A 22,940-nucleotide genomic window follows, 5' to 3' on the forward strand; every position below is an offset into this window, starting at 1 on the left:
TTGATACGAAATCGTTCTATTTCTAGGGCACGTCACAATTTAATAAAAAATTTCTTTCGTGGAAAAATTATTTCTTTTTCCTTCTAATAAAGTATTTTCGTATACAACGTGTACATAAAAAATTCACCGATTTTGTGAAACGATTAATAATTAGAGACTACCGTTAACCAACCGTAAAATTAATTTTACGAGGAATCCATGGCAAACTACATTATATTCCAAGAATTTTCTCTCGTGACGTAGTGTGAAATATGTGACATAAGATATGTTCGATGATAACAATATTGTAATGTTTTTGCAATATTCGTGTCGGAGAAACGCGTGTCAACATGTATTTCTGTGTTATAGGTGGCGTGGCTCCGTGTCGACACAAAAACGATCCTCACGATTGCGACCCACGTTATCACGAAAAATCATCGAATCACTGCGACACATAGCGGTCATCGTGCCTGGTCCCTCCACATTAAAGACACCAAAGAAACGGACAGAGGATGGTATATGTGCCAAGTAAATACCAACCCGATGTCCAGCAACACTGGATTCCTCGAAGTAGTCGGTAAACGATAAACATCATATATTAATCATTTTAATTTACAAATTCAAAGAAATCACCGTTACAATTGATCGACAAAGTGTGCAGCCTTCTCGAACTTCTCGTCTCATAAGAATCGAACACTCAAAGTATTACATTCTTTTGAACTAAAGTATCTTATCCCCAATAAATCAGTTCTGATAACGATATTCAACGCGTCCATTTAATTTTCTTCGGAAACATCTGTCGAGAGGTCTGCTGAAACTCGTAAAAAAATTTTCATCGGAAACTTTTCAGCTCGACACCGAAAAATCGAGCAACAGTTCCCGAGCGAATCTGTGCAACTTCGCGCGTTGAAAATCTCGAGCCAACACCTTCTGACGTAGCGTGTACACAGCAACAAGTGACGCTACGCTGTGCGTATCGCGACCCGAGAATACTTACAAATAAATTCTATATTTCGGCGAGACGATTGCAAAATTCTCGTTCTTAAATTACCTCAAATCTCCTCGCCTCGCGAGATAGTTGGAGTTACATCGGCTGGGAAATGGCGGAAGTATATAACACAATTTCCCAAAGAAGTACCTTTGATACCTTTGGCATCACGGACGATAGTTTCGCGAACGGGGAAAGAATTCTCGGTGTTCCGTGTCGATGCTACGAGCCAAGATTTTAGGTCCTGTCTCTGTTGTTATTATTATATAGGAGGACACGGTGAATCGCTGGAGGAACAGACAGGGAGTATTTGCAGGCAAATCGTGCGTTCGGAATTGCTCGTGAGTTTGTATCGCGCGTACTCCGTGAACTCGGGAAGATTCTGGACCGATGCTCGCGAAACTCGACTAAGAACAGGCGGATTCAGCGTTTTCCATGTGTACCTACGTAGCACGCGCTTGTCCCACCGAACACGTCCTTTCCTGGCTGGGCGCATCCTTCTTCCGTAGCCATGCATCAACTGATCCTTCTTGAGAACTTTCTTGGCACTTGGTACCAGCGTTCCTGTTACGCCAACTTGTCAAACTTCGGCCAACTACGGTCGCCTAAGCATCCACCATAGTGTCGTTGCAGCCTCGTGATTGCAACTACCAGACACCGATATTTAATCCTTGATTATTTTGCCCGCCGGTACTATCCCGCGGGCATTGTTGTACGTAGCCTTGTAAACATACGCGGCGGATGAATCAAAGATTCACGGTTTTAAAATCGGCAAGACGTGTCGTTATTAAAGTAAAAACACGGTGAAATTCATGCATTGTTGAATTGGCTGCAGTCAGGCTAGTTGTGTCGATTGATCGAATTACAAGTGGTGTAAGAGTATTGCACGGACGAGGGAGTATTGAACTTTGTTGTTTACGAAGAGTCAGGGAATGAAACTCGATGAACTCGACACCTCGTCTCCATTTTGTCCAGTAGTTAACTATTAAGTCGTACGGTGACTATTTCTTTCGAGTGAGAATTGTCGATGGAATCTTCAAAAATTGTTGAAAATGTTCACGTAGCAAGGTGTGTGTCTGTTAATGTTCATTCTGTTCCAATATCGTTCTATGGAAAAAAAGAAACGATAAAGAATCCACCGTAGTCGGCATTTTCGGGTAATTACTGCCAACTAAAACGAATTGTCACTTTGTATAATACCACGCACGTGCTTGATCATTACACCAGAATACGTTCACGTGAATATGAATACTCGTAGACGTATTTGTTTAGTCTCCACCTATTGAATCTGTTGATTGCCACAAGCTACGGGATAACTTGTTATTTGTTTAATTTTGATATGAATATTCACTTCTCCAGCCCATCATAAATTCCATTTTCATTTCAAATCTCTGCTATCGATTCTCTGCCATGTACTCATGAATACGCTCGATGACGAATTCTCGACATTAAGGAGAAGAGTTGGTAAATTAGTGGTGGGATTGTCGCATAGTGCAGTCGTTCGCCTTTCAAACAAGCGCAAGAGCAACAAAGTGAGGTGATTTTTAACGCAGTTATGACCGTTTAACGAGACCCTTGCTTTTTCAGTCTTCGCCTTTCCTTCGTTACTCGAGGTCAAGTAGAATTGCCCCCGTCTACGGCCAGACAAGCAGTATTGCCCCGTCCATGGCCAGACAAGTAGTATGACCCTTGCCCATGGTTAGACGAGTAGAATTACCCCGTTTATGGTCAGACAAGCAGTATTACTCCGTATGTGGACAGATAAGTAGTATGCCCCCCGTATATGACCAGACAAGTAGAATTATCCCTGTCTGTGGCAAGACAAGTGGAATGACCCCTGTCTATGGCCAGACAAGTAGAATGGCACCACGCCCATGGTCAGATAAGTAGTATGACCCCTGTCCATGGTCAGACGAGTAGTATTACCTCCGGTATATGATCAGATAAGTAGAATTACCCTGTTTATGGACAGACAAGTAGTATTGCCCCTTATTTGGTCAGACGAGTAGTCTGCGTTACTGTAATGGCTATAACATCGTTAAAAATCATCACATTTTAATGCTCTCGCGCTCGTTTGAAAGGCGAATGACTGCGCTATTCGACAATCTGACCAATAATTTACTAACTCTTTTTGCAAGATCACTCTTTGGATCAGCAGTCAATGTTTACAATCGCGGTCGACCTGGTTGCAAGGCTGGAACATATTCCTTCGAGTCTATGGGGCATAAATAATTTCTATTGTCGTTTCAAACTTCTGCTATTGGTTATTCGCTCTCGGTTAGAGGAGGATGACGTGTTCCCGATACCGAGATAACTCCCAATACTAAACGAGTGGAATCTCGGTGGTCGTGGCAACGGGTAGAGAAACTTATTTCGCAAAGTATCTAACACGTACCAATTTCTATCTCCATTCGAAACCACCGATACGAATTATCCACTCGTAGAGTTCAACGACCGATTCCCTGCACCGAGATAACTCACGATACCAAACGAGTGGAATCTCGGTCGGCTTGGCAACGTGGCGGGAACTCGTTCCCCCGTGTCGATGACCACGGATCGTGTCTCGTATACCGACGTTAAAAAGCAGAGACAGTAAATCCGGAGGAAGCGTTTAGCGTGCAACGTACTTCCAAAACATTGTAATCAAGGCGCAGCGTCGAAAGAGCCTGTCCGCCAAGATAGAGACACCTCCCCGAGGTCTTTCCAGGTTGGGTCGGATTTGTGGCAGCGGGATGCAAATATATGTAAAGTGTACACCGCGCACCAAAACCTTCGGGGGGCGATTGTACTCTTGGTGGGCTATTAAACACCTTCCTGGCGACTCGTGCTCCACGGCCTAATAACTGACCGAGCTCCACTGCTCGCGAGGAGCCCATTTGCCAGTCGCTGGCCACGGTAGAACGCGTGCTGTAAGCGTATGGTTTAACCTACTCGTAACCCTTCGTTAAATTTCTTCTTTATCGGTCGGAACGATCGCTCGTGTTGTTCGGGGCGCGAGAATGGGAGGATACTTGCAACACGGGGGTCTTCCACCTCTCCCTGCTCTGCCCCCTTTTGAATCATTCCACGATTTATCGACGAATCGGCGGCGATTTTTGTTACTCGGCCAGGATGGATGTATCGTTTTGTTGACGGTTTTGCATAATTCGACGATTCGGGCCACCCGTACGTACTGGAAGACCGATGAATTCGCAAACGAGGCAAGATTACATTTGCATGGACGAGGAGCGGGGGAACGACGACGACGACGACGAGGAGGAGTGTTGTTCTTGCCTCCGAGTCGCGGGTACTGGATGCGTGCATCCACGTGCGCGCGAGTAAATAAGTTAGCGTGCTGTTTCCGCGGATAATGAAATATCTTCTGCCGCGGTGCCCTGGACGCAAACACGCGATTAACTGTCAAACGAAATTTCCGAAATTCCATTAGCCGATGGACAAACTGAAGCGCGGACCTTAAGCGTGTCGCAAAGCATAACTTGCGGAGCGCGCGCGAGCATAAACATAAAGCTTACGCTTATCGCGAATAACCCTCGTTAAATTCCTTGTTTATCGCGGCGACGTTGCCCCGTGCCCGGAGCTCACTGTGAAATTGACTGTTTTCACTCCCTGGGATTCGATTGGTCGATCGCGACGGCTGAACACGACTTTTTACGATTAAACCGCGGAATTACCAAATTGCATGCCTTTTGTAACAGCGATAGCGGTTTTCTTACCGTTGGTATCGGTTCTTAATAACGGTGCACGCGATACGGGCGTAACCGTGTACTGTACGCGCGCGAGAAGATTGCATTTAGAGACACGGCGCGTGTTCTATAGGTCGAGGGGCGGGCTCCTCGCGAAGGGCGTGTACGTGACCGCGTACGTATCTGTTCCGCGAGTGCATTATGCACTTTGCACTTATTTTTACGATTGGTACCGTTCGACGTTCTTCGTCCAGCTAACGGTGCACCGGAGAAAAATAATTTATCCCGGTCCTCTTTTGTTATTAAAACGAGCACGTACTTGAGAAACGTTTGATCGATTGCGCGAAAAAGTTTTCTTTGAGGTTATTTTTTTTTAATCTCGTGGCAATCGATATTTTGTCGAACGTGACCGTGTATTTTTTCTTTAAACATTTTCGTTTCATTTCTTCGCAAGAAATGTGTGTCACGAAGGTGTGTCTTTTGTTCAAGGAGACGTTGAAACTTCGATGGGTATATTTCTTAACGATAGTGACGTGTCTGGTATTAGAAACATACGTTTCGAGTAATTATTGAAAAATCGTTGTTCCTTCTAGTTCGCGTTCGTTGGTGATTCGAAACGATAGGATTTAATTGCGATTAGTCGTGGATATAAGTTGTTATAGAATATTGGAAATAGAATCGATAGTTTCGATGGTAGAACACCGACGCCTCTGTTGACGAAATGATCGACGCAGAATGTTTTCGGTCCGGTGGCACGGAAAACATGGGAACGCTTCAAATCGAACGCAAAATGTCCGTATACTGTTCCCGAAATATTTGAAAATGATTATTTCATTGTTCTGAAAAATTCGGCGCATAAGAGGAGCCATAGGATGGAAATGCTCTTTCAAAAACGGTCGCAATCAATCGCCAAACTTGTTACGGTTATTTTCGCGATACAGACTGGCTGTGGTTGCAATATTTGATTGTTCAGAGATTGAATTAACACTCGAACGAACATGCATAGCGAAGTTATTACCGTACATATAATTATTCTCTGTGAAAGTTGAACCGTACAGAGTGTTCCAGAATGAAACGATTAATCGATATCGATATATTACGTCGGTAGAAACAAGGTATAATAACCGTGTAAATATGAACACGAAAATGTTTTATAAAAACGTTCGTGCGAAAATAAGAAAAAAGCACCATTTTATCGCTGAGATTGTAATCGCGAGGAAGTTTGAAGGGAGAAGTTTTTCGAACGAAAATCAATATTCGACTGTAGCCGATAGAACGATGGAATTGTTAAGTTCGAGCGAAAAGTTACATTCGAACGAAATGAATACGTTGCAAAATCCAAAGTTCAAAGAATCTGTTGCTTTAACCCTTTTGTTCTAACCTTCCGATAAAATGTTTCTAAATTTGCGTAATATCGTACGATCGTTTCCACTTAAACAGTTTATTGGAAAGTTTTGCTCAATTGTTTCTAGTATCGTGAAAAACGTTACTCGTGTCTAGACAAATATAAAGTGAAAGAGCATTGGTAAACGTATGTATAAAATATGGAAAAGGAACTAGACACGAGTTATTAACGCAACCACAAAATTAACCTGACTTATTCAAAGTGTGTGGGAAAAAAAAGTTAATTATTTACTCTGTATTTATACCTCCCCGAGCGATGTGAAGTCCGAATCAAATGAATCTCCTGCGGGATGGACGATACGAAAAGATTAAAAACAACCAAAGAAGACGACGAAATCTACCGAGGAATAAACCCATCGAGCACAATGCAATACCGTCTAGGTGTTGCAGATCACAAACAGAAATACCGAACGACACATGGTGCAATTCATTTCGTGCATCGGCCACGTCGGCTGCGAACACGAAAAAACGTCGTATCCGCAGACGGTATATTTATCGATACCAGGGAACAATTGCATCGGATTTATTATTTCACGCGTGCTCTATCGACAACGTGTTGTTGATCTCCTTTCGCGTGGATCATTTTTAATCCAATGACCCCTTCCTGGCTCGTAGATCGAAGATGCGTTTCGCGAGTTCTCCGAGTAATTTCAACGAGGTTCGTAAAATGACGATTCTCTATCGGAGATCGTCTAAACATTATTTTCGAATCACTGGCCTTTGTTACCAACGAAACGAACCTTATTACAAACAAGGTTTCACCCGAAGTGAAACTGGCCCGTGGAATCAGCGATAAGTTAATGGTAGCGTAATCGAATTTCGCAATACGAGAGAGACAATCCGCGTAATTCGTTTCCTCGATGTTTATCGAATTAATTTCTCCCGCGCATTCGTTGTACACATTTTTCTTCCGTTCACTTACTTATACACCGTTATTAGATATTTCTGTTTCACCGAAACTTACTTGAGGGGAAAGGAGAAATTAAATACGAGAATTGTAACTTCTTCGCGTAATACGAAAAGAACGTTGTTCTGAGAAGTAATTGTTCTCACGAGTTGCGACACAACAGTGTGAAGATTCTTACCGATAAGTACACTAATAATAATGTATTTATAACGTCGTGCAGAAGAAGTACATATATAAAGAAGTAAAAGACGATGCTCAGCTACTATATGTTGATATAAAGAGAAGAGAGGTGAAAAAACGAGAATAATACGGATAAAAAAAGAAGAAAGAGAAACCTAAGAAATAGGAGGAGCACGAAATTGTGCGGAGATGAAAATTATATTTTAATGGAAGTTTAAAGAAACGTAGTTATCGCACGCAGCGATGAAATTTGTAAACTAGCTTAGCGCAGTAATAAATGTTCGTCGTCTTTATTATGACGGTGCTTCGCCAATTACAAATGTTCGATGAAATTATTAGTTTCTGTCGATGCTCGCGTCTCTCTCCATCGAAGTATAAGTAATTGTTTTTTTTTTGTCCATAGAAATTCTACGGAAATTTACCGTTAAACGTCACAAGAGTTCTGTCCAGCTCTCTCTACGTCTAAAACCATCTATCACTCTAATTAGGGTAACAAGTTCCGTAAGCGTGCAAAACCTGCTTGAAAAGTTCGAGTTACGCTTGGGGACCTTTTCTTGTGTGGAGTTCGTTATGGAGGTACTTTATCTTCCGAACACGTATTTTGAAACTCACAAGACGAACAAGATACCTGCACTCTTAAAAGAGATTAGTGGCGAGAGTGGTGGTCTTCGTGAAAAAACTCGGATTTCGTCAGGGAAAGCTTTTGAATATTTTTGGTCAAATGGCTCGTTCGTGGTGGTGAGATCGGAGTGCAGTAATGGGGGCCGAGTTTCTTCGAATCGCTTCGAACGTATGGCGGGAAATTCAAATCGTTTTTAATGTAATTTAACCTTGCGTGTCCTTGAATCGGTTTTAATCTCTTGGAAAAATTTGTTTTTGATAAATTTCGCCAAAAATGGGCTCGACACGCGTGAACCACTCGATAATGTTTGAAAATCTCAAAGCTTCTAAGTTTCAAATTTGATGAAACAATCTCTGGTAATAGGTTGCACTGAGTGAAAAGTTACGCTATGAACTATTTGAAAGGAAGAATAAATATTTACGCAATCCACTTCTGTTACCGAATTGTGACGCTTAACGGGGAATGATCATTTGTCTACATGTAAATTAAAATTCTATTTAAAATATTCACTCGAGATTACAAACCGTGCGTTAAATATTTCAAATACGTATCGCTCGTTATAAACTTCAAACAACGAATTCGAGTAATAATTTATTTTATTACACGGCAGCAAATTGTTCGAATACAAATACAAACACAGACCACTAGCAGTTGTCAACTTATTTATACGTACGAATAATATATCTATGTTTACGCGCACCAGTCATGGAGACAGTAAGAGGATAATGTTGTTAATAACGCGTTAAACAATTTTAATATTCGAAATGATTAGAATAAATTCAAATATACCTCGATTGGGTTACTTACATATTTCAAAAAAAAAAAAAAAAACATTCGATATCAATAACATTTCGCAAAACTTTCCGATATTGTTCGCAAAAGTCAATCGTTTCGATTAATAATTTCACTCATCGCGTGTCAAATAAATATTTCCAATCCATTCGTGTCCTCGCGCACAATAATATTCCAAGTTTCATTTAATCTCTCTATTTAAACAATTTTTATTTAAACAACACCCGGCGTCCGGTTACCCACGCGCGGGTTTCGCGAAAGAAAAAACAATACGTTACACGAACGCGTAACTTTACCATAGAATTTTTATTTCGAAACCTTTTATGGCAACCTTTCAATCTTCCTGGTTCTCGAAATCTTTCTAAATTTTCGCCATCTAGCGAGCTTTTGAGATTCGAGAACAAATTTTTTCCCTCTCTTCGCGTTCCCTTCGAGTTCAAAGACCTCGAGGCTTTTCTGTTTCTCTAAAATTCGAATTTCTCGCGCCGCGTACACGCGAGTCGTTCGTGTGTACGCGCGACGAAATTGTTTGTAAATTTGCGGCGCGGAAAATCGGACCGGTGATTATGGTCGCGCGTAAGGCGGCGATATTCGATCCCATTTCCGGCTAGCAACGAGCGAAATTCCTACCTAGCCGTGTTCCATGAAATTCACGGGGAAGAATGCGTTGCTCGTAGGTCGTTTTACGTTCTTACGCGTTACCAGGGGGCGGACTTCACTTCCGGAAACGTCGAGTGTCGATTAGTGAAACGTCGAAGGAACCGCGAACAACGTTGCTTTGCACGTGGAGAAATTTAATTTCGGTTTATTGTCGAGCGGTGGCCGGAGCAACGTGGAACCTTTGATCGGGCCACACTCGCTTATTTTTGTAATATTATGCCCGGGGGCTCGTCGCGCGATGCAATTACATTTTCTCTCCCCCCCTCGCTCACTTCCCCCTACCCCGTAAAATGTTGTATTTTCTGTATTTTAAACCAATTTCCCGGAATTACTTTCGCCCGGTTCGAGAAATTTCTTTGACGTCATCGCGGCAACCCAGCTCGCTCTAATGTAATTAATATTTTTCCATACACTCGGAGGCTAGATTTTTAATTCTATTATATTTACCGTCCGCGGGGCTACTTGCTGTCCACCGTTACGATCGATTATTCGTTTCGAGGTGTGTCATCGAGTTTTTCGGCGCCCGGTGTCCACGGGTGTGCGGAATTTCGTGCAGGTTACGCGAACGAATGCAAATCGAATAAGTAATGGGGAGTGTTTCGTTCCTTTTCGTCGTTCGATATTCAAAGGATTAAACGATAGAAACGATTCTACGGGATAACACGCGCAGGTAACAATTTCAAAGAAACGTGTGTTCAATGTCCTATTGCTTTTGTCGTCGTTTAATCTTTTCGATGCGAATCGTTCTCGAATCGACGCGGTTCCTCGATGTTGACTGGGAACATCACTCGATCTAGAATCTCCAATTTGGATGAAACTGCACGTGTAACTGAAACGCAACGAAAAGTGTTACACGTGTAATTTCTTTGATCGTACGGTGTTCATATTCGAGGGACGAAAGCTACCTTCAAAAGTGAGGATGAAATTGCTTCCACTACCGAATAACTATTCGGTGAAAAAAAAAGGAACAAAATGCGAAATAGAATCACACGGTGCAAGAAATCTTTTTAATTCAGAAACTTTGTTCGTTAGAGTTCGTTCAAGCTGGCGCTTTTTCACGCTAGGATTTGTTTACGATAGGATTTTCTTTCAAGCTGGACTTTGTTACGTTAAATGAATATTTCACCAAGTCGTGGGTGACCCTGTACGCGATCGGATATTTATAAAAACGTGATTCGATTTTCTTTGTGAAAATTTTCCACGTTCGATATTTTATCGTCTCGCTTGGCTTTCGAGATGTTTCATTAAATCTGTGTTTCATTTGCAATTCCGAGGGTAGTTTTCATCCGTTGTAACCTTTCTCACTCGGAGTATCACGTTTCATAAAAATCGAAGATCGACGATCGAGCGTCAGCGGAATATCTACGTAAATAAAGGTTTTACGATAAAATCGATCGACAACAGTCGAAGATTACCGAAACGTAACTAATTTCATCTTTCAGCGATCGCTATCGGCGCGAATAAAAGTTCTCACTGGATTCGCATCAGTTTCGTGACCCGGGCTCATGTTTCTAACACGATTTAGTAACACGAGACACAAATCTTGTTAGAGTACGATTGCGGAAATACGTCACTCGAATTAAGAAACTTTATTCGAAATGTAGCTACGGAATGTCAATAATACGATGAAAAGTCCACGGGACCGTGATAAATTGTCCATTGTTCGGTTAATTGATAAACTTCTCATTTCTCTTGCCTTCGGCTTAAGTCGAAAGCTTTGCTATTATAAATTGAAAGACCTAGCACGATTATTTTCACACTCCGCGATATAGCATTAAATTTCCAGAGCCTGCAAACAAAACACTTTCCCTCCTACGATTAAAATGGCGATTAAAGTCCCCAAGCGCGGCCAATTATCGCGAACCAATGCCACGAAACAAAAGATCATCGCACACCCTCGTTGCGCGCGAGTTAAGGCAAGCGAACTCGAGAATGCACGAGGGTCGTGATGGCCATTCAATTTTCTCTGTTGAAAGTTTTTCAGTGGAAAATTTAAACTTACTTGAAATTTTCGAATTTGGAAATACTTACAGGCTCGTGAAACAATCCAAAGACCGATGATTCGAAGAATTTGAAACTAGAGTGAATTCAAATAAAAAATTTCAAAAGAGTGGGCATATTCTCATGTTGTAAGTTTTCTTCTTGGTGATAGAAAGTTCAGTTTGATCAGAATTCGTGAAAAGTAACAATATTTCTTTGTTGCCACATTTTCACATCGTAACAAGTGCTGTTACTGAAACTAAATGTATATACATTATGTACATGGGGGAGCATTTATGATAGGTCACTTGGATAAAGATAGAAAAAATTGTTCATTCAACGGGGGAGTATTTATGACAGGTCACCTAGATAAAGATAGAAAAGAATGTTCAATCCATGGGGGAGTATTTACGACAGGTCACCTGGATAAAGATTGAAAAAAGTGTTCATTTCATGGGGGACAGTGTGGTGATGTATTTTTGATACAAGATGGAAACATGGAGGACGTTTTAAGGTTAATCATTTTCTTTCAAGTGAAATATATTTTAAGTAACAGTTTAGAAATTTACATCTTTGCGTACCAATTTAATTGTTACAGAGTTACTGAAAATGTTACTAAACTTTCGAAATTGTAAAGAGAAATTCCCTGTGTTAAAACCTTGAATAAGAACACCCTCCTTTTATATCTACGTACGTATACTCGAAGAAAAATTTTTTATTTAACAGTGAAAGCGCGATAAGGGAGCCTTAAAACGTATTCGTTCGTAAAAAGAATGTTTTCGACATGATACGAGTACCTTCTTTATAGGTTGGAAAGTAAAAAGTAACAGTTCGCTTTACGACAGCCTAATCTCTTGTAATTGCAGGGTATATGCCCGCATTTGAATAAGTGTCTGGAAGAAGGGCATTTGTTATAAATTTTTCGAAACGACTTATGCCACCATAATGATTTTCATATTCGATATCATGCTTGCGGTTAATAAATTCCTACTTCAAAACGAAACAAGAACGTACGTTACACTAATTACTACAACGAACAGTACTTAACGAGCCCCATACTTATTATCAGTTGCTTCCACATTTTATAACAAATACACAAATAGAATTATATTAGTGGAGAGATCCAATTTTTGTTAACACACTTCCAGAACAATATTACTCTGAAAATAAATTTAAGTTATGCACTATATCGACAGAATTCAAATGCATCTTAAAATGTAATTTCTTAAATAAAGAAGGTTTCTAAGATTCTACTGTCTGCGAGAAGGAGACCAAGGAGTGTTCAAATCCCTATACAATCTCTAAGAACAGTAGTAACGAGCAATATTTAAAAATTCTCCCCTACATTTTATAAAATATACCCAAATAATCTAGACAGTTATTCGTCCGTAAAATTCAACTCGCAGTAAAAGCTTTGAAAACGACCTGATCTCTCACTTATGGAATACATATCTTAACCAATTCAATTTCGATAACTAGTCTCTTCTCCATTGGATTCGTACATCTACATTCGTCACCGGACCAGAATTCTCGTTCTCTGTTTACCTGGGTAGAATATTCGTGAATCTACAATCGAGAGATCGGTAGATCGGTACCGTGCGTCGATCAGATAATGATCTATCCGGTCGAACGGTGTCGCGCTCGAGCGTGTCTGTGTACCGCGTGTACACGATGGTAGCTGGGTTGGCACCATTGCAATGTGGTTATTGTTTCAGTGCCCCCGGATATCCTGGACTATCCTACCAGCACGGACATGGTGGTGCGGGAGGGGAGCAACGTGACGTTACGGTGCGCTGCGACGGGCACCCCAGAGCCTACAGTCACATGGCGACGTGAGGCAGGTCGCACCATCACCCTATCGAATTGGAACGAAGGTACATAACTTCCTGAACATTCCATGAACACCTTCTGCAAATCTTTAGTCCCCTTTCTCAGTCCTTCTACTCCAAAAGTATCGACACACTTACGATCGTTTTTCTTTTTTCTCTTCATCACATACCAACGTTCCAGTTCATCACCCTGTCGAACTGGAACGAAGATTCGTAATCTCCCGAACACCCCATGAACACCTTCTACAAATCTTTAGTCCCCTTTCTCAGTCCTGCTCCAAAAGTATCAACACACAGACGATCGTTCTTCTTTTTTCCCTTCATCCATACCAACCTTGTGATGAAGAACCATCACCCTGTCGAACTGAAACGAAGGTTCGTAACCTCTCGAACACCCCATGAACATCTTCCGCGAATCTTGAATCCCCTTTTTCAGTCCCTCTGCTCCAAAAGTATCAACACACAGACGATCGTTCTACTTTTTTCCCTTCATCCATACCATCACCCTGTCGAACTGGAACGAGGGTACGTAACCCTCTGAACACCCCATGAACACTTTCCGCGAATCTTCGGTCCCTTTTCCCAGCCCTTACCCCCGTAGCACCGACACACTGACGATCGTTCTTCTTTTTTCCCCTTTTCCCGCACCGACCCCCTTTTTCTCGGCTCGTATTGTTACCTCGTGACTCGCTCCTCGCCTCGTTCCGCGTATATTGCCACTTTGCTCGTAGAGAAAACGCATACCTTACCCCGTGGTCCTTCTGCCGGCGAATAAAGGCGTGACAGACGGTTCCAGGCGTTCTCCTTGCGTCTCTGATTGCGCGAGATCTTTATTGCGAAATTGGATACGACCCGGTTCGAGATTTGACAGCTGTATGAGAGAGCTCGGTACCGTGTACCAGTGAATGGTTAACGGTTACGTAGTACGATCGCTCGATTCGAGGCAATTGGTCTTTTCTCGGGAGGAGGGCACTCGTGTGCTGATAACGATGCCGTGACGTACAGGACTGCGGGAACCATTTCTCTCGTTCGGTAGCTACCGACTGAAGCAACAACGGGATCAATTTACGAACCGTGTACCCTGCTCCACGGAGAACTGTCAGTTCGGAGGTGGTTCGCACGAACTATTTCGATCGGTGTTTATTCAATTTCGTATCGTGGAACGGGTCGAATGTGCTCTCGTAGTCGTAGAGTGTCTCGTAAACTCTGTCTGGGCGGATATCTAGATTATTTTCAAACGATACGTGAATCGTTGCTTATAGAAATTGTACTCGTTTGGCGATCGTTCGATTTTGTATCGTGGGCGTAGAGTTTGTCTCGTAAACTCTGTCTTTGTGGGTATCTTGATTATTTCAAACGATATGTGAATCGTTTCTTATAGAAATTTCGATAGAATAGAGAATTCTGAGTACAAAAGTACCATGATAGTATAAAAGCGTTATGAATTACGAAGATGTACGTAATGGTTTCCACGAAAAGTTTTGTGAAATCACCTTTGGCAGTTAAAGTGATTTATCGAGTTAACGAGTTTAGAGCGTTTATACTCGAGTACAGTGCTTTTTATTAACGCATTAACTAGCACGTCGCATACATACCGGTGATACGACTTTTCGCTTTGTAGCTGAATAAATCCTGAAGTTGAGATCTCGAAGAAACGGTAGTCAAAGTGTTAAATGGCACTGGTAACGTTTAGAAGTAATAGCTTTTCCTTCTTTAGAAAGTTTATAATATACTAGTCCCCTTTGCTTCGCCATGTGCTCGTAACTTTCCTTTAAAGTATTAGCTTAGCCTTCTAGCGGTGTCCATGTTCCTGGTTACAATACACTCCTTTTTTTAAGAGAGAAATATTATACAAGTTCCACTTTCCATCTCTTGCGGTTAATGCGTTGGAAATCAACTCCGTATTGCGATTAATAAAAAGAAATAGTTCCGAGCGCGCATTCTAATAATGTTAGTGGAACCTGATACCAATCAGGTTGAATTGGATTAACGAACATAAAGTTCTAACTCGATGGAATACGATAACGTTAGTGAAAGGGACGTTTATCAGAATTTAACAGAACGTGTGTAGCCGTATACCAATAGAAAATAAAAAATGTTCCACTCGAGGGAGCAACGAGAACTTCGCTTTTGTAAAATTTGATACAGGGAATGGAATTAAAGTGTCACGTTAGTCGAATTTCGTAAAGGATTTAAGGGCAGAATTCTATCTCCGTAGAATCCGGTCGAGTTAAAAGCAGAGATCAAAACTTAGCGGAATTCAGTTGAATGAGTGGAGGTCTGTGTCAGTAAAATTTAGCAGAGTAAATAGAGGTAACGTTCTACTTCAGTGTACAGGAGAATTTAAATAGGAACATTTAAATTTCGCCATTTTCCATGAGCGTGCTAAGAAAGGGTTCCGAACGAATGTAAACCACTTTAAGGGGAAGGACGTAGTGCGACGAAAGGACAAAATTTTGCGCGAGATCCTCTTTTTGCGATTTTACGATCGTATGTATTCCGGTGAACGAAATCATGCGCTTCTGAAATTCCTCCGAAGTGCAACATTTTGTCCTAGATTCTATTTCTGCAATTTTTCGATCGTAATAATTCTCGCGTACGAAATCATACGTTCCTAAAATTAGCCGAAAGGAATAAAATTTTGTCCTAGATTCTATTTTTACAATTTTAACTATTCTCGCGAACGAAAACACACGGTTCTGAAAATACTCGAGAGAAGAAAAACAAAATCTGTTCGAGATCCTGTTTTAGCGATTCTACGATCGTAATTATTCCCACCGACGAAATTATGCGCTCCTAAAATTGGTCCAAGGAACAAAATTTTGTCCTAGATTCTATTTTTGCGATTTTACGATCGTAATTATTCCCGTGAACGAAATCGTATGCCTCTGGAATTAGCGCGTACGTTGTCGGCGAATTCATTTATGCAGTCTGAATCACAGTTTGCGTAATGCAACCGATGGACCTACCGTTGCGATGCATTTTCGCATATTGCGCACCGCCGTCGGATGTGTTGTCAGTCATCGGCTTGAAATCCATGAAACAACGTCATAGATACAGCATCGTTTAACATCATAGTTGTTCGAATTTACGCATAATTGCGGTAATTTAATTGTTTGATTTCTAAGCGGGGAACGCAACATACCGTACCGGTAATATTCGATTATCGACACGATCGAAAAGGGAGGTATTTTTATTCTACGTTGCATTCTCTTTCGCCATATCGACGTAAGAAAGACGAGAGTAACAAAATGGACGACTTACGTAACGACTTATTATTACTCGATTTCGCGTGATTATTATAAATCTCGTTATTGGAGTATCGTTCAATCTGCAAAATAGAAAAAATTGTTACGTTATACCATTCGTTGCAACGAGCAGTGATTATCAGTCAGACCCATTTATCGTTAGTTATTTCCACATTTATTATTAGTCACTTCCACATTTATCGTTGCTTCTACGTTTTCTAAAAAAAATTCACTAATCGTACGATTCGAGGCGTGGAATTTCCAGGACGATATTCCGAACAATATTTCAAAACGTTCTCACTGTCGAAGTTTCGATGGACAAGCTTGTTACCTTATCAGACGGTGGGTCTCGTGTTCTTCCCGCGAACATATTAATCTCCTTCGGTAGTCTGCCAATTAAGCTTCGTTACATACATCCCCAATTAATGCTTCGATACTTCAATTATATAAGCGAACCGTTTGTAGCCGGTAGCTAAAACCGCACGAGGAAGGCAGTCGGTCCGAGAATTCGGAAATCGATATGTTCGTAGCGCAGATACGCGCGGCCTTATCTACTCCGCTCGGCGAAATCGACGCGAAGAGTGCTTCTGTTTTTGAGTCGTCAAAGCGTCGGTCGTTTTCTCCGTCCTTTCACCCCTTAATTACCATTCCGTAGTCCCCTTGTTCGAATTACTCGCTCGCCTCCACTTCTTCGTCCGCTCTTTGCTCCGATACGCCATTTCTCCGATCCTCGTCCACCTTTTTCGACGCCATCGCGCGTCTGTTCAACCCCGTTCCGTGACTAATTGCGCGCGGAAGTACCGGGGACGTTTCGAATTGTACCCGTGTGCAGGTGCGTAAGCAAGAGGGTTAGGTCCTTTCCCTCATTTTCTACCCCTTTTTCGACTCGTGTCTACTCTGGCCCCCCTCCTCGAACCTTTTCAGTTAACCTTCAAACACTCGCCCGTTCCTAGCTACGGTTCAACGTTAAGAACTTGAACGTACCCGATGAAGCGGATATCCACGTTTAAATTTGTAAATTTTTTTTTTTATTTTTGTCACTTCCAAGTTCCGCGAAAAAAAAACGAAATCGAATGTTCAATCTGGAGAAAATTCGTCCGTGTTTAATACGGATCGTTAAAATATTCGTTCCCATTAATATCGATCGTAGAAGTTTAACAACTGCCGGTGCATACATCTCGTGTATCATTTCAAACGTTCCCCTTAATAAATGTACCCATTTATAAATTTTTGCTTCAATTTTCGTGTGTGTGTGTGTTTTTTTTTCTTCTTTTTTGTTTCGCGTCCCGTTATTTGCAGTGTGTGTTATTTATTTTCCGGCGGGCGAGTTTTTACACGTGTTTAATTTGACCGTTTAGCTTCACCGTTTTTAAGAGGATTTCTTTAAAGAACTTTTTTTTTTACACTCGGCGATGAAACGATTCGATCGAAATTGATCGAGACGAGTCAATTCGGATTTATTTAAGGTAACCGGAATTCTTTCCTATAATTTTCGAGCGCGGAAATTCTCCTCTTCTATTTTATGGCGGACCTTTGGAAAGTTCGGAAACAACTTTTCCACCGTTTCGAATAAATTAAAGACGTTACAAATTTTCGACGGTTTTTGGACACGTTCGATGTTTATTCTCCGTAGGTTTGAAATTCACGGAAGATTTAAAATGGTCGAAAATCACGGCGGTTTAAAAAATTCCGATAGGTTGGACTGTTTCCGCCGAATCGAAGTGTTCGAAGAACGACGGAACTTCCGGGAGTCTGGAAAATTTCGATGACTTGGAGGATTTAGAAAGTCATGAAATTCTTTACGATTCTGGAAATTGTAACGGGCTTCGAAAATCCGAGTATCCTGAAAATCTTTGCTGATTGCGTGAGATTCGAGTCTCGCGGAAGTCTTAACAATGTTGACAGCGCGCGAAACTTTCCAAAGTTTTGTTTGCGCTGAAAACTCCGTAAGTTTTTGCGAGTCTTGAATTTCTTGACAGCACACCGTGTTGTGTTTTCCCTGGCACACAAACGACCTAATTCGGGTTTGTGTTTTCGTATCGTTTGTCCACAATTTACAACCGAATGAATTCGCATTCGTTCGACGAAACGTGAACATTGCGCTGAATTTTTAAAGATTCGTGTAACTTCTATAGCCACTACTGCACTTATCTCTCTATTTTCAGAATCGCGACGATCATCGACATTAGATTGTCACGTTGCATCTTTGATCCACAATCCGATGAAACAATTAATAGACATTTGAAAACTACACGTCTTTCTCGAGTATTTCGAGAAACGTTGTAACTCGACCAGCGAATCTCGTGTTCGAATATTTTCGTCACCAAGCATCAGGTATCAGGTAATCTAAGACGCGAGGATTTTCCACGACGGATGAAAGATACGAATGAATTTCCGGTGATTTATTCACCGGATGAATCCTTTATCGTTCGTGCTCGGTTTTGAGGAATCGTTTTAAGTATTTGTCGTTACTTCTTTTATTCTCCTCATTCGCTTCCTGTTCTCTGGTCGTCGTTCTCGTAGGACGTTCGATTCCGATTCCATTAGGCGATAAGTAGGGTGAAAAATAAAATATTCCGTTCGCCCTGTACAGCGTTTTCTCCGCCTTGTCCGTTCGTCGATTTCGTCATATTGCAGCCGGCGTACGAGAAAGGATCGATAACGGAAAATGAAAAGCGAAGTCTTCGTCGGTGAAAGTTCCTATCAGTAATTTCAGAACAGTTCGAGACAATGCTCGCGTAATTGCCCAAGGGTGAACAACTCGGCTCTCGAAATGGTATTTCAACGGATTGAAATTCTGTTCAACAAGTGTTTAAAAAGACGTGCTTTTTCTGTTCGTTTCCAAGGGGAGGAAAATTTCACCAATTTTACGAAGGTGATTTTCTTTTCTCTAATTACGAACGCGTTGTTCTCCGGAGTAATATTCAGCGTGTATTTCGCAGAACTCTACTGTACACTGAAACCCTTAGTACACTATATAGTCCCTTGAATCAAATTTTTCTACTACTTTCTCGTTACGAAAGAAAGAACAATTTTTTTTTTAATATCAAATTCGAATAGAGTCGAGTTAAATTTCTTCTTCTTTTTGTCAATTACACACGTATTTAAAATAATGTTTACCGTCTTCTCGATAAAACTGTGTACAAGTATTTTTCGAATACTACTTTTTGGCTCTGAAATAAGATCTTCGTATTACCCTTTCTCGCACCGAACGAAATAAATTTTCATTCGATTTTCTCTCACTGTCTAATAGAAATGCAGTCATGTTGAATTTTTCCTATTCTTCTTCTTTATTTTAAATTGAATTCGAGACTATCTAGAAAGGATTCACGAAATTTATTACTGTGTCCGAGAGACACACTATTGGCGAAAGTAATGGTACCATATCTATGACTTATTGTTAGTTGCGAGAAGGCGATCATTTGTTACGTGTCTAGGAATAATCATCAATGAGTCCAGCACAGTTTATTCCGTTGGTTACGTCTGATACGTGGAAAGTAATTTCTGATGTATAGGTGTAGTTTGTACTTCCTAACGCCTTTGTCATTATTTTGAACGATCGACTATACTACCAAGCTGAAGTTTCATACAGACAGCTTTTCCGTGTCGCAGCGACAGGTCAGCCACTTGCAAATTGACGTTCTCTGTTTGTCACGTGTCAACTTAAGTTCTCAAATATCTCTTAAAATATTCGTTTCTCTATGTACCATTGACCCACTACTTTCACGCATAAAATAACGAAGCGAATTGTTATAAATAAAGAAAAATATCCGGTATCGTTTTTAAAAATCAATTGCAATGAAATATCGCATTGCTGCATTTAAGGGCAAATAAATGTTAGAAGAAATTAAATTTCCGTAACTATTTAATTTTACCTTTGATTGTACTCTGTTTCGTAATATGTACTCGCAATAATTTTGCACAAATTGTATTTGTAAAGTCGGGGAATAAACACTGGTAAAATTGCTATTGTTTGATCGATACTAATAACGAATACTGTTGTATTTTGGAAATAATATGTTTATTCGTTGCATAACCGGCAATATAAACTTTGCGAGAATCGACGATAAATGTTCCGATGATATTTGCGCAAATCGATTCGAATGGAACACCTTGTGCGTATAACGGTATACGGGTTTTAATTTCGAAATATCTTCTTTCGTATCGCGTAACATATTTTTTGGTAATATTCGGAAACACTCGGTGGATCTAATTAAATGGACAGACACTATAGCAGCACGGAACAATTTCGAAGTCGAAGATAATTAATCGATGTACATCGAATTATAGTTATTGATTAAACCCCGTTGGAAAAATGTGAAGTGTATTCGAAGCGCTGAAATGTAATAAAATTTACGTAATTAATTGTATTGTGGATGAGGTAGCGTTAGAATAAAACTCGATGTTCGTATTTATTGGGTAGTCGACTTTGATCGTCGAAAATTTATGAATTGTTTTGAAATTCCTTTGCTCGTTGCCCGTTCGAGCGATGATAAAATTTACTACCCTCGTTGTAGAATTGAATTTTAATCGAAAACGTAAAAAATAACGGTACACATTTTCGGTAAATAAGAAATATTAAATCGAACGATTTATAACAAAATTAAGTTGGTTTGATTGATTTCAATTGAAGGAAAAGTTTTATTTAAATTTTCCGAGATTTTCAATTAAATTTGACGGTATAAGGGACTCGCTGGATCGATATTGGATATTTTTACGGAGACTCTTTAATCTAGGGAAGACTTCAAACCAGGAATCGCGATAGCCAAGAAAGTTTCCCCATAAAAACTTTTGGATTATTTCTCTTCATTTATCGAACGTTTCTTCCAAAAATTTTGATCTCGGAAGCACGTATATATACGTATAAAATTTTTCTCCCGCGGTTTTAAACTTTCTCAATGAAAATTTGAAATCATTACATCTTTTACCATCTTTGAACCTTTTTTTTTCTTGAACTTCATTACTACGTATGTATATACTGGTTTTGCTGAATTCAGACTAGTAGAAGCTTAGACAAAACCATATCGTCAGCATGTAGTTCAGAAGAAGATAAAAAATGGATAAAGGATTCCAGAAGGAAGGAGATAACTTGTTTGAAACTTTGTCGTAGAAAGTTGAATTTTCAGATTCAGAATTTCGTGGACCAAGAATCTACTATTTCAGCATTTTTCACTTAAATTATTTAATTAAAATTTTAAATAATGTTTCTTGGTCTCTTTCGAAATTTGCTTAGACCAAGAATGGAGCGAACAGAGAAGAATAGAACTGAGATTTGTGTTTCACAGTCTTCAAATCGACCTTGAAAGGTCGCTTCATTTTATCTTGACTCTTCAATCAGATATAATACGCGTATAAACATAAATTCGGTAAACGTATACACTTTCTAGAAAATTTATGGTAAAAATATTCACCGACATTTACGAGTTTCATTATCACTAAGTGCGATCAATGCACTTACCGGTAAATGTAATCTCAGTGACAAGATTTAGTAAGAAACGAAAATGAAATTTTGTATTTAAAAATTTACAGTCAATCGAGTGACCGTGAACAGTCGATTCAGTTCGATCAGGCTATAGTTCTTTTCATTCTGTTTCCCTGGACGCGGTGAAGTACAATCCACAATGAATGTCTCCTTATACGTTGCATCATTAAAATCGACCATTCCCAAGGGTGTTATCTACGCTGTAATGATGCAGCAGTATAAACTGCCAGACTTGGTTACACTATTTACATGCTCCTTCGGGTAGCCTAATTAGACCTCTCAACTGCGTTTAACGTTTCTATCTGCAAGGTACATGGCTCTCTCAAACGGCTCCCGGTAGTTTAAATATTTTCCAGCGGACTACAAACCGCGGTATAATTGTATAAAAATGAAATTTATTTCTTCTGAAAATAGAACAGCGAAAATAGAGAAATCGTGTTACTGTACCATTAAAACCTTGCATCGATCCTACGACTCGATGAATCAATGGTTAAGATCTCTGTAAAATATCCAGATTATTCTGTTCGTAGTAAGACAGCTTAGCAAAACTTTTACATTTCACGAAATTGTTATCCAATCTGCATCCTTTCTCGCCATCGATGCTCTCTCGGGTGAACTTACACGTGTTTCATCTCACTGAACAAATATCGATAGCAGAGATCGAAATGGACACCGAAAGCACCGCAACACGTTTTCGGTTCAATCGACCTTGTCAAATCATGGGTTTAATATTCTCAGTTTTCACGTGACCGAACCTTACATCGCTCCCTAACCTTGACTCTTATTCATTAGCCTGGCGGTGTGCGTTGCGCGCTTGGAGTTCGAAAACTCGTGAATATCAAATCTCGTTTGCTCAGGTAACTCTATGTTGTGCTTAGTCGAGAGAAAATTGTTCGCGCAGGAGCGTGCATTCTAACACTGGAAGTTTGTCGATTCTTGTTAAATCTTCTCCTAGACTATTATCGGGTGTTTCGAGTCGTCGTGAGTCATTTTTCGATAGTTCTGATCTTTCTTTCGCGCACAAGTTTCTGCAAGAAGTTCCATAGCACAGGAACACCGTGAGAGGTATCGATACTACTATTGGTGGATTTCTCGATCATAGTGAAGGGAACGATTGATATGAGTAAGCAGAGAGGTAACTGTACTCACAACTCGATTGTAAACTTTCAGAAGACTTATAAACCGC

The 22,940-nt window shown here is 40.5% G+C and overlaps 1 protein-coding gene across 1 annotated transcript in view; it reads left to right on the plus strand.

The window, feature by feature from the left end:
- Window positions 1–22,940, plus strand: part of LOC143149025 (neurotrimin) — a 162,765-nt gene that overhangs the window by 119,754 nt on the left and 20,071 nt on the right. Inside the window, exons 3-4 of the mRNA XM_076316000.1 lie at window positions 349–556; window positions 12,911–13,069. Coding sequence (XP_076172115.1) covers window positions 349–556; window positions 12,911–13,069 — 367 coding nt within the window. The remainder of the gene's footprint in view (window positions 1–348; window positions 557–12,910; window positions 13,070–22,940) is intronic.

Source organism: Ptiloglossa arizonensis, chromosome 7, assembly GCF_051014685.1.
Source record: "Ptiloglossa arizonensis isolate GNS036 chromosome 7, iyPtiAriz1_principal, whole genome shotgun sequence".
NCBI lineage: Eukaryota > Metazoa > Arthropoda > Insecta > Hymenoptera > Colletidae > Ptiloglossa > Ptiloglossa arizonensis.